Consider the following 14,979-nt stretch of genomic DNA (forward strand, 5'->3'; position numbering starts at 1 on the left):
GCTCTAGTCAAAAGAGTGTTGGATAAAGTCCTGAGAGTCCATCAGCATCATTGGAAAAAAGTTCCACAGCAGATCTTGAAGCCATTTCCCAGGAGGCAGCAGAGGGTTGATCTCTTATATTCTAAGGGTAAAGAGGCTTGAATGTGTGAAAGGATAATAGAGCTTGTCCTTTCTGATAAGGAGGATTCTATAATCAATATGCTTATATTTGCTTATAAGACCTGGGAGGCTTTCTATTACATCTTAAGGTACATCTTCACAAAGGGAAATGAGGAAGTTCCATGTGATGCCAGCTAACAGGGGAGAAAGGGGAATTGTGGGCAACAGAGATATGTGAAATCTTTCTGTTAAAGGTTTGTGTCTGCTACTAGCTAAAATAGTGGTTAGGAGTATGTCACACCTGACACGAGTACATACACTTGACACATGCTCTGCAAATCTCTCCTCACTACTCTAAGGAGGAGGAGATATATGATGTGTATTAGTAACCACTCCCCATGAAATTGTTGCGCTGTGTGTTTGTGTGCTTAATTTTGTTTAAAGCAACACCACAGCAGCAGAGTATCAGCAGATGTTGAAATGTGAGTGTGCCAGCTTGTGCGTGCGTTTGCCTAAGAAAGCAGGCTTTTATCCTGCATCAGCATCACTGAGACTGGAGACTTAGTAAAATAAGAAAAGCTACTTTATCTATAGACATACATAGTAGATAGAAAAGCAAACCTAGTTCTAACTAACTAAGTTGGAGGTGTAATGCCCAGGTACGGGAGTTAGCCTCATGGCTTGGAGACAGCAGAGACAAAGGGATGTCTCCTCTCTCCCGGACAGTCAGAGAACAAAGGAGTGGAAAGGGAGGAAGGAGGAAGGGCAGGTAAGCTTCCCTAAAGATGTCACAGTCTAGCGACAGAAGGAAGTCAGTCAGAGCATCACAGGTAAAGGTAAACAAGCCTATCCATCTGGAGGACCCTAGCTCTATCTCCCTTCTGGAGCACAAACAAAAGAACAAAACAGGAGTTGCTCTTGCCCCACTTCCAACACCCCTTCTCAATGAGTGTTTGGTTCAGTCCACGAGATTCGTCTTGTCTTGCAGCTTGCAATGTCTGACTTTGCCCAACGTCTTCGTGAGAGCGTCTGCAGTCATGTCTCCTGTTGGGCAATACTCCATCTTGAGTAGTCCTCTGCAGTAGGTGGGTGCTTCACGTCTATGTACTTGGTGCGTGAACTCACCCCTTCTGACTCCAAGAGTCTGTTGCATACTTGCTTGCTTCCCAGTCCCTTTTGGTTGGCGAGCTGGTTTTTCAGCACAGGTATCCCACCTCTACCACCACATCTGGCTTGGTAACAGTACTCATATACAGGCTTTTCTTTAGCATTTGGCTTCTTCTTGAATTTCCTCTTGTAGCCTGCAGCTTTCCTTCCTTGAGGAAGCTTGGTCAGTGTCCAAGTTTTGCTTCGGTGTAGAGATTCCAGCTCTTCCTTGGCTGGCTGCCTCCACCTCTCAGCTTCGGCTTTGGGTAAGGCATCAATCTCTTTCCAGGTCTCTGGTTCTGGAAGTTCATCTCTCAGGAAGTAAGCAAGTCTCTCTGGTGGTACACCTCTGTTGGTGCGTTCAGAGCGTCTGGGTGCTGGCGCTTTGGCTGCCCTTTCTGGCTCTGTTGCCCCTTCTGGTTCAGACTCCTCATCTTCCTCTGCAGGTATATTGTTATACCTTCTGTGGTGGAAGAATAACTCAGCTTGTTCTTCCATTTCGCTGTCATCTGTTTGGTGTGGCGCCCCTTCTGGTCACTGTGTGCACTTTCTTTCATCAAAATGGATAGCTCTGCATACTTCAACTTTGCCAGTTTTGGGATCTATTACTCTGTATCCCTTTTGCGTTGGAGAATATCCAATAAATATTACTTCCCTGGCAGTGTTGTCAAGTTTGGATCTCTTTTGTTTTGCGATGTGCACAAAGGCCTTGCACCCAAATACATGAAGGTGAGACATACTTGGTGTCCTACCATGCCACAGCTCAAATGGTTGCAGATGCAGGAAGTCGGTTCTGCAGGTAAGTGGCAGTAACCGCAGCTTCTCCCCAGTACTTCTTTGGTAACTGCACATCTTCCAACAAGGAATGAACCATTTGTTGAAGGGTCCTGTTCATTCTCTCCAAGACCCCATTCTGCTCTGGGTTGTACACAACTGTGGTCTGGTGCTCTATGCCTTCCTCACGGAGAAAGTTTTGCATAGCTCTAGACACATACTCCCCTCCATTAGCAGATATTATGATCTGTGGCTTTCTGCCAAATTTGTTGGACACAATCCTAACATGGTCCTTCACTTTTGGAAGTACTTGACTTTTCTCCTTTAGGAGGTATATTGCAGTATACCTGGAGTAGTCATCTATAAAATTGAGCATGTATACATTTCCACCTTGGGACGGCACTTTCATTGGCCCACAAAGATCAGTGTGGATTAACTCTAGAGGCTTTTTGGTTTTCCTCTCATTTGTCTTAGGACATTTTGGCTTCACACTTTTGGTTTTAATACAGCACTTGCAAGTCTGTGTACAATTGCACTGTCTCAATTTAATGCCTCTTGCCAAATTGTCTTTCTCTAGAGCAGTTACTCTAGCTAAGCTGGCATGTCCCATTCTTCTATGCCAGATATGCAAGCATTCAGAATCACTGGTTTCCTTGACCACATTTGCATGCATAGTTTCAATGTACAGTATTCTAAAATTAAAAGTCCATTTTTCAATTTTGTAGTGCAACTTATTCCTCCTTCATCTAGAACATGGCAAAATTCTCCACTCATATGTTCACCTCCAAACTTGATTATTCTTGTCGCACTTATTAAATTGTCTTTAAAATCTGGAACATAAAGACATTCCTTAAGTTCCATCCGTCTTTCCCCATGTGGCACTTTGCATAGCAATTCTACTGTACCAATTCCTTCACAAAAGAATTCTTGTCCAGACACTGTAAGTATCTTTTGCTTGTGATTTTTAAAACTTTTAAACAGGTTTCTATCAATTACAATATGTGAGGTGGATCCTGAATCAATTAAAAAACTGCTTTTGCAATCATTCTTGCCCTGATCAGACACATAGTAGCTAGAAGTCTCTGTTTTGGGCTTTCTCTGCCTAGGGGCATCTCTGACTTCAGCCGGCCTCTGTTTGAAGTCAGGCTTTGGAGTTTGCATGTGAAACCCGTTGCTGTGTTTGTCTTTGCCCTTTTGTGGATTCGGGTGGTGACTCATTCTTTTGTTCCTTTCATGTCTGCCTCTAGCAAGGTTTGCTTCTTGCTCCAACATAGCCTCCAGTTCCCGCCTTTCTCTAAAGTCCTGGTCTTTTAAATACGATATAAGCTGACTCAGACTTTGGTTAGAACTTTCTAGCACGCAGGAAATTAATTTATGATCCTGATTAAGAGGGCTCAAAAGCAAGGCTTTCTTCAATTCATGATCCAGAACTCTGCCACATCTCTCAAGCTTAGCCAAAAGTTCTGAAAACTTTTCTATGTGCTTATTCAGACTGCCTCTTTCAGCAGTCTCCTTCAGAGAAAATAACTCCTTGTAAAGGTACATGATGTGGCTCTTTGTTTTCTTGTTATAGACTCCTCCTAGTTTGTCATACATTTCCTTTGCACTGTTACATCCAGCACAAATATTTAATGCCTCGTCTGATAGTGCAGAAATAAGCAGAGACCTTACTTTTGCATGCTTACGTCTCCATGAAGCCGTTGTGTTATCATCATCAGCCGAGGGTTCAGGATCAGTCAAGATTCCGTTTAAACCTTCTCCTTCTAGGAGTTCTGTGAATCTTATATCCCATAATTCGTAGTTATCTTTTTCAAGCCTCGGAACACGTCTCTCGAGCATTGATACTTCAGCCATCATTTTCTATCCTTTTCTGCTTTTCTTTCTAACTTAAAGTCTCCCTTGTAAATTACACACAAGCACTTTTAGCTTCAGCTACAACTTGCATTCAACTTAGTTTGCTGGGCCCCATAACCCTTGTTGCTCTGTGTGTTTGTGTGATTAATTTAATTTAAAGCAACACCACAGCAGCAGAGTATCAGCAGATGTTGAAATGCGTGTGTGCCAGCGTGTGTGTGCATTTGCCTAAGAAAGCAGGCTTTTACCCTGCATCAGCATCACTGAGACTGGAGACTTAGTAAAATAAGAAAAACTACTTTAGTTATAGAAATACATAGTAGATAGAAAAGCAAACCTGGTTCTAACTAACTAACTAAGTTGGAGGCGTAACGCCCAGGTGCGGGAGTTAGCCTCATGGCTTGGAGACAGCAGAGACAAAGGGATGTCTCCTCTCTCCCGGACAGTCGGAGAACAAAGGAGTGGAAAGGGAGGAAGGGGGGGCAGGTAAGCTTCCCTAAAGATGTCACAGTCTAGCGACAGAAGGAAGTCAGTCAGAGCAACACAGGTAAAGGTAAACAAGCCTATCCATCTGGAGGACCCTAGCTCTGTCTTCCTTCTGGGGCGCAAACAACAGAACAAAACAGGAGCTGCTCTTGCCCCACTTCCAACAGAAATGGCCAGCTTACCATGTATGGGATAAATCTAGTAGGTTCTATGTGACATATGTAAAACTATATAAGCCTATGGGTCCATGGTTCAGGAGGGAGACTCTTTGACTCTCTCTCCTGATGTACATCAGTGTATGTTTCTTGCTTAATAAAACTCTGTCCTTCTGGCAGTTTGATTTTAAAACAAATTGAGTTTTAGAGTTTTTCCTTCAACAAATGGGAAACTAGGGGCAATTCCAGACATGGGCAACTTCAAAGCATCCATAAGAACCGAAGAAGAGCCTGCTGGGTCAGGCCAGTGGCCATCTAGTCCAGCCCATCTATTCTCACAGAGGCCAACCAAATGCCCTTATGGGAAGCCTGCATGCAGGACCTGACCACAAGAGCACTCTCCCCTCGTGCCATTTCCAGCAACTGGTATTCAGAAGCATCCTGCCTCCGACTATGGAAGCAGAGCAGAGCCATTGTGACTAGTAGCTCTTGATAGGGTTATTGTCTTCCATAAATTTGTCTAATCTTCTTTCAAAGCCATCCAAGCTGATGGCTGTGCAGAACACCTGATTTTTAAAATGGCTCTGTGACAAAGAATTGTGGGGCCTCTGTGAATAGCAATGACTCGCATTTTTCCACAGCTGAAGTTAGTTAATTAGCAAGCAAGAACACCTGCTTATCAGCCGAGACTGGTACAATCAAGGCCCAGGCCTGCGAAGGTTTGGAGAGTATGTGCCACTTGGGCACAAAAACTCCAGAAGCATTTCATCACCTGAGAGCCCCCAGATTGGCTAACTGATTCCTGGCTGTTGCTAGGGATTTTCCCATAAGTATAGGACTACGACTTTAGCCTTTGTTCCCCTGGGTTCCATTATGCTGTTGTGTTACCTGTGGGGGGGTTCCATTTTCCATCTGCTATCCAGGCTATACATCTCTGGGGAGATGTGGAACAGTGAAGTTATTCAACTGTTATCTCTTTGTAAGTATAGAATAGGCTAAATAGTTTTGTTATTTTGTTTTGTGACTGTAACTCTCTGTATTTTACCTAGCCCTCTGGGTGTGGGGTTTAAGGAACAGTTTTGCTGCTCTTTTTGTGCACTTATATTCTATTTAATAAAGCTACTGTTATCTATACTTACAAAGAGATAACAGTTGAATAACTTCATGGTTCCACATCACCCCAGAGATGTATAGCCTGGATAGCAGATAGAAAATGGAAAAAAAAAACCTTCTTATTTAGAGACCCAGTGTGGTGTAGTGGTTAAGGTGTTTTACCTAGGAGACCAGAGTTCGTATCCCCACACAGCCATGAAGCTCCCTGGGTGACCTTGGGCCAGTCACTGCCTCTCAGCCTCAGAGGAAGGCAATAGTAAACCCCCTCTGAATACCGCTTACCATGAAAGCCCTATTTGTAGGGTCGCCATAAGTCAGAATCGACTTGAAGGCAGCCACTTCTTATTTATTAGTGTGTGTTCATTTCAGTAGTGTGGCTCTGAATCTGGTACCTTGGTGATTTGCCCACAGACTACCATATAAATGGGTATTTTGCCTTAAGGCTCCAAGACAAGGAGTGCATCTTTGGCTCTTGTCTTCTGAAATCCTTGGCAGGTCTGTTTCTGGCACTTTGGGTTTCCCCTTGGCCCAGAGTGGTTGACCAGTTTAAGGGGTGGTGGCAGTCTACGTACCTTGCAGGGTTGTTGTTGGCTTAGTCAGCCCTGGTAAGGGAGGCATGGGTTGTGCCTTGCCAGGATCAATTGCCTGGGTTGGGGAATTGAGTCCTGGGACCAAACTGGGTCAGGTTTATGACAGGTTCTTGACAGTGGCCATCACTGCCTCTTGTCACTGTTCTTCTACTGTAAGCTGGATGTGGATTCACAGCTCTCTGTAAAAAGTTTATCTAGATAAAATTCTGTAGCCAAGTGATCTGCCTCCCTTTCTTCCTTCCTCCAGCCCAAAATGTTGGGGGATAATTTTTACTGGGGCCATGGGGTGTGTGTGTGTGGGGGGGTAAGGGTAAAATACTCCCGATCACGATGTTTCCCTTGGTGCAGTTGGGGAGCGGGAAGGGAAAAAAGAAAGATATAAAGGCAATGTTTTGGAAAAGGAAGGGTTAAAGCAGCCTTCACCAATCTGGTGCCCTCCAGATGTTTTGGACTACAACTCCCATCAGCCTCTAGCAGCACAGCCGTCTGATGCTGGGACTGGTCAGAGTTGTAGTCCAAAACATCTGGAGGGCACCAGGTTCATGAAGGGAGGGTTAAAGTGACAAAGCTGATTCCTAGAAAGGAGAAGTGAACGACAGAGAAGAACACGACTAACGGATAGTCTATGCAGGCCATTAGTGACCTGTACAGGCCAGATCCCACTCCCTCCTCCTGCACCAGCTTTGCAGCTGTCAAAGTACGTGGAAACTAGTAACTAAATGGACAACTAACACAGGGCACTTCCACGCTGTTGCTATTTTCGGGTGGGAATAAATCACATACCTCCAAACTGAAGTTGCGCAATTGCAGCTGACTGGGAGGTCTTGTGCAACAAACGTGCTTCCCGAAAAGATCAGACTTTTTGCAATGAGGAAAGTGATGGGGAAATGCACTGGAAAGTGTGGGAGAACACTGGCTTTGATGCAACGTTGTCTCACCTCCCCACAAACAAACCAGGATGAGTGCTCAGTGAACAGCCAGCCTTGACTAGCTTCCCTGTGCTGAATAACAGGTTGTCTGGAAGCACCCATCAGTGCAGTCATCCAGGGTTTCAGGGGATCTTAGACCCCTTACTTTTTTGGGAACAGGAGCCCAGCAGGTGCCCAATGTCTCCAGCATCAAATGAGCCAATCAGCATGAAAGGGGAGTGTGTTAGCCACTGAGAAGAGTCTTCTAACATGCTTCCTTGTCCTTTCCTGCTGATTGGAGCCAATCAGAGTAAAAGGAGGTGAGTCAACCACTGAGAAGACTCTTTTCAATAGCTAACACTCTCCTCTTTCGTGCTTATTGGCTCCTAGAGACGTCTGTTGTTGTGGGAGAAGGCATTAACAAGGATCTCATTCTCAGCCCAACAGCAAAAAAAGAGGGGTGGTGGCTGTGACTATCATGAAGGGACACTGCACTTCTGAATTTGCCACTACACCATTGGCGCCCATGGTGTTGAAAGGGAGGCCAGGGCAACTGACAATTGCAATTCAAAGGCAGGGAAAGCTGGGCTGTCCCCACTGGAGAAAACCCCCACACTAGCTGCTGTTTTTAAGTGGATTTAGGTAACCAGACTTATCAGTGTGCCAAATGCTGACTATTGTTTAAGACCACCACTTGCATTAATCTGATTTAATGTTTGTTCAACACTTTAAAAAAAGACTCACTCAGTTTTTAAAGAATTGAAAGACTGCTTGTCAAGAAAGAAGCAAGTGGGATTTGTGACATCACAAGCTAGCAGCCAATCAATGCAGTGCGTGGATGGTTTCTACCACAAATATATGGACCTTCTCTCTCCTCCTCATCACCCCCCAAGCTTAATCCCTGAGGAGAAGATTGTATATATGAACAAAATGCATTCAGAGCATGTTCCCAGCTGACCCCAGAAAGAATGTCTTCCTGAGTGCCCCTTACGGAAACTCTTGTCTCTAGAGGACAATCCACATATATGTTTTTCCTGAGACATTTTTGAAATCTCATGCTATCCAACAGCATCAGTGGGGGTCTAAGGTCTGCATGGTAGCATTTCGCAAATTGCCAGTATAACCCATGGACCCTGCTAGTCATGGAAGCTTAAATACTTCAGGAGATGCTTGTTAGTTTGCAAAGCGCTCTGTTGAATAATGCAGGCTTGCAAACTAGGCAAAGGAGAGTAAGCCAAGCATAAGAGAGAAAACTTAAAACTGACTACTGGTGTTGGGTCTTGACTCACCTGTCCTCTCAGACTTAGAGAACATTCTCCCACTCTACTACTCCAGAGCGTGGAATTCCCATTGGGGCATCTGGCTTGCCACTGCGCGAACAGGATGCTAGACTAGATGGGCCCCCTTGGGCCTGATCCAGCTGCAAGACTCTTCTTATGCTCTTGTGTTAAGCACTCTACGTATGCTCAAGGCTGCTCCCTTCTTTAGAGTTTGGTTAACTTACATTCCAGGAGTGAGGCTAGCATTCCAAAGGGCATTCCAGGGCAAAAACCTGTTGAGCCCCAGATCCATCCCTATTTATTTATTTATTTATTTATTTATATACCGCTCCATAGCCAAAACTCTCTGGGCAGTTTACAGGGGGCGATATGTGGGGGAGGGGTGATAATTTGTGGTCAACTCAACCTGTTTCAAGGCCTGTTTGGCACTGAGAACGCAGTAGCCAGACCAGGACTGGCCCAAGACATCTTGCATCCTGAGATGTGTTGGAATGTATGAGGTTCAACTCCAACTTGGTGGGTTGAGGCTGCATGGGGTTAATAAGGGTAGCTAGAGAGCTAGACCTCTTGCTGGTTGAGGTTATACCTATCCCTTTGATCCTCTGCCGTCTCTCCTCTTCCTGCTAGGCCGATAAGCAACAGGATGTTTGATCCCAGTTCCTTCCCGCCTTTCTCAGTGTTTTTTTTCTGAAACTTCTCTTTGTCTCTCCTCTCAACCAGGATGAGGGCAAGTACTGGGACCAGTGCTCGTTGCTCCAGCATAGCTAGTTAGCTAGATATAGAACTTTTTCCTATCAAGCATGTACTTCCAGAATAAAGTAGTTGTTTCTTATTTTACAGCTTAAAGTCTCTGTCTGACTAATTTGCAGGGAAGGTAGAATCTTAGCAAAGATTCAAACACACACACACTAAGCTCGCTCAATACTCTCCGCTCGGCAGTGCTACGCAACTCTGCTACGCATCTCAATAGAGAAATTCCGACAGGTTATGGGCCCAGCCATGCAAATGGAGATTTGAGCAATTAAAGGAGCTATTGTGTTTGAATCAAGGAAGCTATTAGAGACCTTCAGAGTTTTAGTCAGTGAAGAATTGAGGCTTTTACTTAGGATGGCTTCCATGAGGGAGCGGCTAGGTCTCCACAGACTGGAACCCGGAGGATGGAAGCTCTGGCAATTTCACATGCAAAAACACCTGAGGCAACAGAAGCTGTTAGAAGTTATTACAGGATCGGAACCAGGAGAAGGTGCTTCTCGGGAGGAACAAAGAGTTTGGACTGAGAAGGATGAAACAGTACAAGACCTCACCACTAAATGTGTGAGTAATGCGCAGATTCCTTTGATTATGAATAGTAAAAATGCCAGAGAGATGTGGAAAACTCTTGAATCCCATCATAATCCAAAAAGCCAGGGACATTGATTGCAATGTTAAGAAGTCTTATTAATTTGCAAATGAGGGATGATTTTTTTGAGGAACATCTTACTAGTTTTATGGTGTTAATCCAAGGGATAGAAGAGGCGGGAATGCAGCTGGACCAAAATGTACAGGTTGCATTATTTCTGGATTCTCTTCCAAAATATATGGAGACTTTCGTACTTATAATGCAACAACAAAACAAAACTCTAAACGAGATTATTTCCAAAGTTAGAGAGCAGTTCTTTCAGAAGAACAAAGGAAAAACTGATGCAAGAGAAGACAGAGTCTCCTCTTTCTTAAGTAAACAATCTGGTTCAGGAACAAAGGGAATCCAAAGGTGTGAAAGCCAAGTGTTGCTATTTATGCAATTCAGAAAAACACCTTACAGACCAATGTGACAAGAAAGGGAAGCCTGAAAGAAATAAAGAATTTAAAGGGACAGAAAAGAAAAGTGCAAAGGGCTTTCAAGTAACTCATGTTGGAAAATGTTATGACAATAAATTCTATATTGATTCAGGAGCAAGTGCTCATCTAATAAAGGAAAAAGCTTTGTTTGAAGATTTAACCCCATATGAAGGCACAGTTAAATTGGCTGACCTGAGAGTCCTGCCCATAAAGGCACGGGGAGATGCTAAGCTGTTTTGCCAGACTCCAAGCGGCACTGAGGAAATTTATCTCAGGAATGCGCTCTGGACCCCAGGAATCTCAAACAATTTAATTTCTGTTAATGAAGCTACAAACAATGGGTGCTTGTGTTATTTGAACAAGATTCCTGCACAATTTCTAGAGATGGTGAAATTTTATGCACAGCTACCAAAAGAAAGGGCATGTGTATGAAGTGGATCAGGAAGGTCCACAAGCTAATGTGTATAAGCTTAATGCTGTAACAAGTCTTGTTTCAATTTATGGCATCGGAGATTAGGGCATAGAGACATTGCAAAGATAAATACCCTTCAAAATAATAATTTAGTAAGAGGCATGAAAGTTGAACCCTGCCAAGAAAAAGGGAGATGTACTTGCTGTGTTAAAGCAAAAGGGACCCAACCCAGTTTTCCTGAGCAGAGTGAAAGGAAGACTAAGCGCCCCCTAGAGTTGATTCACAGTGACATTTGTGAAATGCCAATCACTTCAACTGGTGGAAACAAATATATTGTGAGTTTTATTGATGATTATTCAAGATTCACTGTGATATATATGTTGAAGGAGAAGGGGCAAATGCTTCAGAAACTCAAAGAATATGTGGCAATGGTGACCACTAAATTTCAGAGAAAACCACAAATTCTACATTCTGATAATGGGGGAGAGTACATGTCACATGCTACCCAGCAGTTTCTGCGTGAAAATGGGATTGAGCATCAGACCACTGTACCCCACAACCCAGAATAGAACGGAGTCTCGGAGAGAAAATTCAGAACCCTAATTGAGATGGTGAGACCATGCTGGAAGATGCCAATCTCCCACAGAAACACTGGGGAGAGGCAGTGTATACTGCTACCTATCTACAAAATCGTTTGCCAACAAAGGTGAATGGCAACAAGACTCCATTCGAATTATGGTATGGGCGCATACCCAGTTTGGCTCATGTAAAGGTGTTTGGATCAAAAGTGTATGGTCACATTCCACACCAGAAGAGAACCAAATTGGACAATACTACAAAGGAAGGAATCTTTGTTGGATATTCTTCAAAGCAAAAGGGATACAGAATCCTAAATCCCAAAACAGAAAGGATTGAAATCCAAAGAGCTGTCTACTTTGATGAAGGTCATGGTGCATTCCAACCAGAAGGGGCACCATTCCAAGACCACAACAGTGCCAGCACTGGAGGACAGTGAGGAATCAGAGCAAGAAGGGGAACCCGCACAGCCAGAAGGGGCAGCAGAGAGTCCTGTACCAAGACTCTCTAACCGCACCAACAGAGGTGTACCTCCACTGAAACTGTCCTACCTTGCAAAAGCTGATAAACTTCCAGAGCCTGAGACCTGGAAAGATATTGAAGCCTTACCCAAAGCTGAAGCTGAGAGGTGGAGGCAGGCAGCCAAGGAAGAGCTGGAAGCTCTGCACAAGAACAAAACTTGAACACTTACCAAGCTTCCTCAAGGAAGGAAAGCTGTAGGTTGCAAGTGAGTATTCAAGAAAAAGCCAGATGCTGAAGGGAACATTGAGAGATACAAGGCAAGACTAGTGGCCAAAGGATACTCTCAAAAGTATGGACAAGACTATTATGAAACCTTTGCACCTGTAGTCAAACATACAACAATCAGAACTCTAAGTGTTGCTGCTAACAAGAAAATGCAGCAACAGGTTGTTTGATCCCAGTTCCTTTCTGTCTCTCTGTGTGTTCTCTTTCTCTCAAGAGAGGAGCAAACATCTTTCCTTTGTCTCTCCCTCTCAACCAGGATGAGGGCGAGTACTGGGACCAGTGCTCGTTGCTCCAGCATAGCTAGTTAGCTAGATATAGAACTCTTTCCTATCAAGCATGTACTTCCAGAATAAAGTAGTTGTATCTTATTTTACAGCTTAAAGTCTCTGTCTGACTAATTTGCAGGGAAGGTAGAATCTTAGCAAAGATTCAAACACACACACTAAGCTCGCTCAATACTCTCCGTTCCGCAGCACTATGCAACTCTGCTACACATCTCAATAGAGAAATTCCGACAAGATGAAGGACAATACGGTGCTCCTCCTACTTCCACACATCGAAACCAATTGGGGGGGGCTGGCAAATGGATCCTACTTCAGCACTGGTGACAGGATTGTGTCCTCGACTGTCCCTGAAGCAGCAGGCTGGTTTAGTGGAGGCAGGACCGGACCTGGAGCATACACAGTTCTGTCCTCCAAAAGGGGAATAGTTGGGGGGAGGAGGCTTAGGAGAACAGCCAAGGGGTGCAGCCACCACCTCCCAGCATCTGTCACCTGTGTAATGACAGGGCCAGCCCCGAGCCAAACCAGGAGACAGCAGCGATAGTGAGACTGAATTCTGGTGATGGATAGATGTGAGTGATCCCTCTGCCGAAAGAAGCAGCGTGAGTCCTGGCTGTTCTTAAAGCACTCTGGCATAATTCACTTTAATTTCAGTGAGGCTTCTGCAGATGGACTTGGTGGATTATAGCCCAAGTTAATTGGGTGTGGGCGTGTGCGCCAGTTGGACTGGCTGTCTCTAGCTGTAATGTTAGAATGAAACACTGAAATCCAGGCTACCCTGAGACATTTGGGCCCCTGGGGTGGAAAATCTAAGGGGTGTTCTCCAGCAGAAAACAAAAGGGCCAGTCTCAGGTGTTGATCCACTATGTTCCCCGGAAACGTGACCTGGAATATCAGTTTTTAAACCTGCTGCTAGACCCTTTTTTAAAAATGAGCTTTTCCTGTAAGTTTGACAGCAAATGGAATTATAAAGGTGGCAACTACTAGTTTCTAACTGGCACTTTTAGAGGGAGTTTGCTTCAGCAGAGAAGTCCCAGACTGCATCACACATGATATACGTGTAACTGCTGGGCTTAAGTGGCGAAAGGGTCTCAACAGACGGAACCTGCATCTTGGCCAGCAAGGCTTTGACCTTGGCACCCTGAAGGAAGGCATGTTTCGTGTTGTAGCAAAGTACCCTCACTCCCTACCTTTGCTTTTTCTTTGCATTCACAGTGGGCCTCCTCCTTGCAAAAAGAACAGCATCTTCCAACAAAAAATAACGTTCTCTGCTGAATGCCAGTTATCTAGATAAAGCCCTACAAAATGTGTCTTTGATCCGTGAAAACTGCCTTATATTGAGCCAGAACATCTGTCCATCTGCCCATACCAGTGGAGTTGTTTTTTTAATGTATGCAATGATTTTAACTATGTTTATACGTTTCTTTGTCTTCCATAATTGCTTCAAATGCTTCATAGGAAGGAACCAATTCAGAAATAAACAAACAAACTAATAAGACTAAAATCTTGCCTAGCTCGGTCTGCCCTGTCTCATAGCCAGCAGAGTAGCTGGGGGCTGATGGGAGTGGCACTCTAAAGCATCTGGAGGGCACCAGGATGGAGAACGCTGGAGAGGGCCTACTTTCTCAGGTCTGCGACTGAGATCCTTTCGTTGGCGATGCTGCCGACGGGCCCTGCGACCCTGTGCGTGCAAAGTCTGCCTTCCACCGTGGAGCCCCAGGCGCCCCCTTTCTTGTGGCGACAGGTGGGCCTTCCTCCTCCAGCGTATATCCAAGGGAGACGGCCAAGCAGGGAGCTTCAACAAGTTCCCTAACTTAACAGTTCTGTCCTAAGGATGTTTCTCTCTCTCTCTCTCTCTCTCTCTCTCTCTGCACCCAGCCGGCGTGTCATAGTCCTCACACGTACAAATACATTGGCGTGGAAATAAACAAGCAGCCTGCATGCCGGGGAGGGAACCCGCCGGCCCCCACCCCCAGACAGACAGACAGACAGACAAGGGAAGGATGGGGAATGGCTTACTGATTTGGGTTTCTTTTTGGGGGACAGGCTGTCGTAGAACGCCTTGGCATCCTCCCAGCCCCCCGGCTTCTGCTGCCCGCCACCGTTGGCCGCTTTGCTGCGGGGCTCTCGGGGCGACCCTCCTGCTGCCGCCGCCGCCGCCGCTGGCTCCATCGTCCCTTCTCTCGGCCTTTCCGCGGGAGCAGGGCGCGAATGGCAACAGCCAGCGGGTGGTTTTCTTCTGGCGCAGCCCGGCCTGTCGGCGATCCAGAGCTAGGAGCCCGGCGGGGACGCCGCTCTAGAGAGGGTGACTCAGGCAGCCGCGTCTGTCTGTCGGGGGGTGGGTGCGCGCAGGAGGGCCGCGCGTGGGCACCGGCTGGGCTGGGCGGGCGTCACTCCGAGAGGGCGCTTTATAAGGGAGCCCTGGACCCCCCGCGGAGGCCCCGGCTGCCACACCGAGTGGCCGCCCACCAAAAGGCTTAACCTCCTCAGAGCCGGCGCTGCTGCAGCTGCTAGCGAGCTGTTCCTGGCCCAGGCAGGCGGGCAGGCAGGGGAGGCGCATCTTTTTCACCTGCCTATGGAGAGGGTTTCACTGCAATCACCGCCATGGGAGGTGTGCGAATGTCCGGGCCCCCGCACTCTCGGGATGCGGCCCCTTACATTTTTCACCTGGAGAAATGCTGGGAGCCTCGGGCCCCCCCAAAGCCTCCCCAGCTGCGCGCTATGGCCAACAGCTGGGGGG

The 14,979-nt window shown here is 45.9% G+C and overlaps 1 protein-coding gene across 2 annotated transcripts in view; it reads right to left on the reverse strand.

Moving 5' to 3' along the window:
- NT5C1A (5'-nucleotidase, cytosolic IA) overlaps positions 1 to 14,679 on the reverse strand; it is a 40,183-nt gene extending 25,504 nt beyond the window's left edge. Inside the window, exon 1 of one of the 2 annotated variants that reach the window (XM_061597324.1) lies at positions 14,259 to 14,679. In XM_061597324.1, the coding sequence (XP_061453308.1) occupies positions 14,259 to 14,411 (153 nt within the window). In that variant the 5' untranslated portion in view covers positions 14,412 to 14,679. The remainder of the gene's footprint in view (positions 1 to 14,258) is intronic. The other variant, XM_061597323.1, reaches the window with a different exon arrangement.
- Between the last annotated feature and the right edge of the window lie 300 nt (positions 14,680 to 14,979).

The sequence above is a fragment of the Rhineura floridana genome, chromosome 15 (genome assembly GCF_030035675.1).
Source record: "Rhineura floridana isolate rRhiFlo1 chromosome 15, rRhiFlo1.hap2, whole genome shotgun sequence".
Taxonomy (NCBI): Eukaryota; Metazoa; Chordata; class Lepidosauria; order Squamata; family Rhineuridae; genus Rhineura; species Rhineura floridana.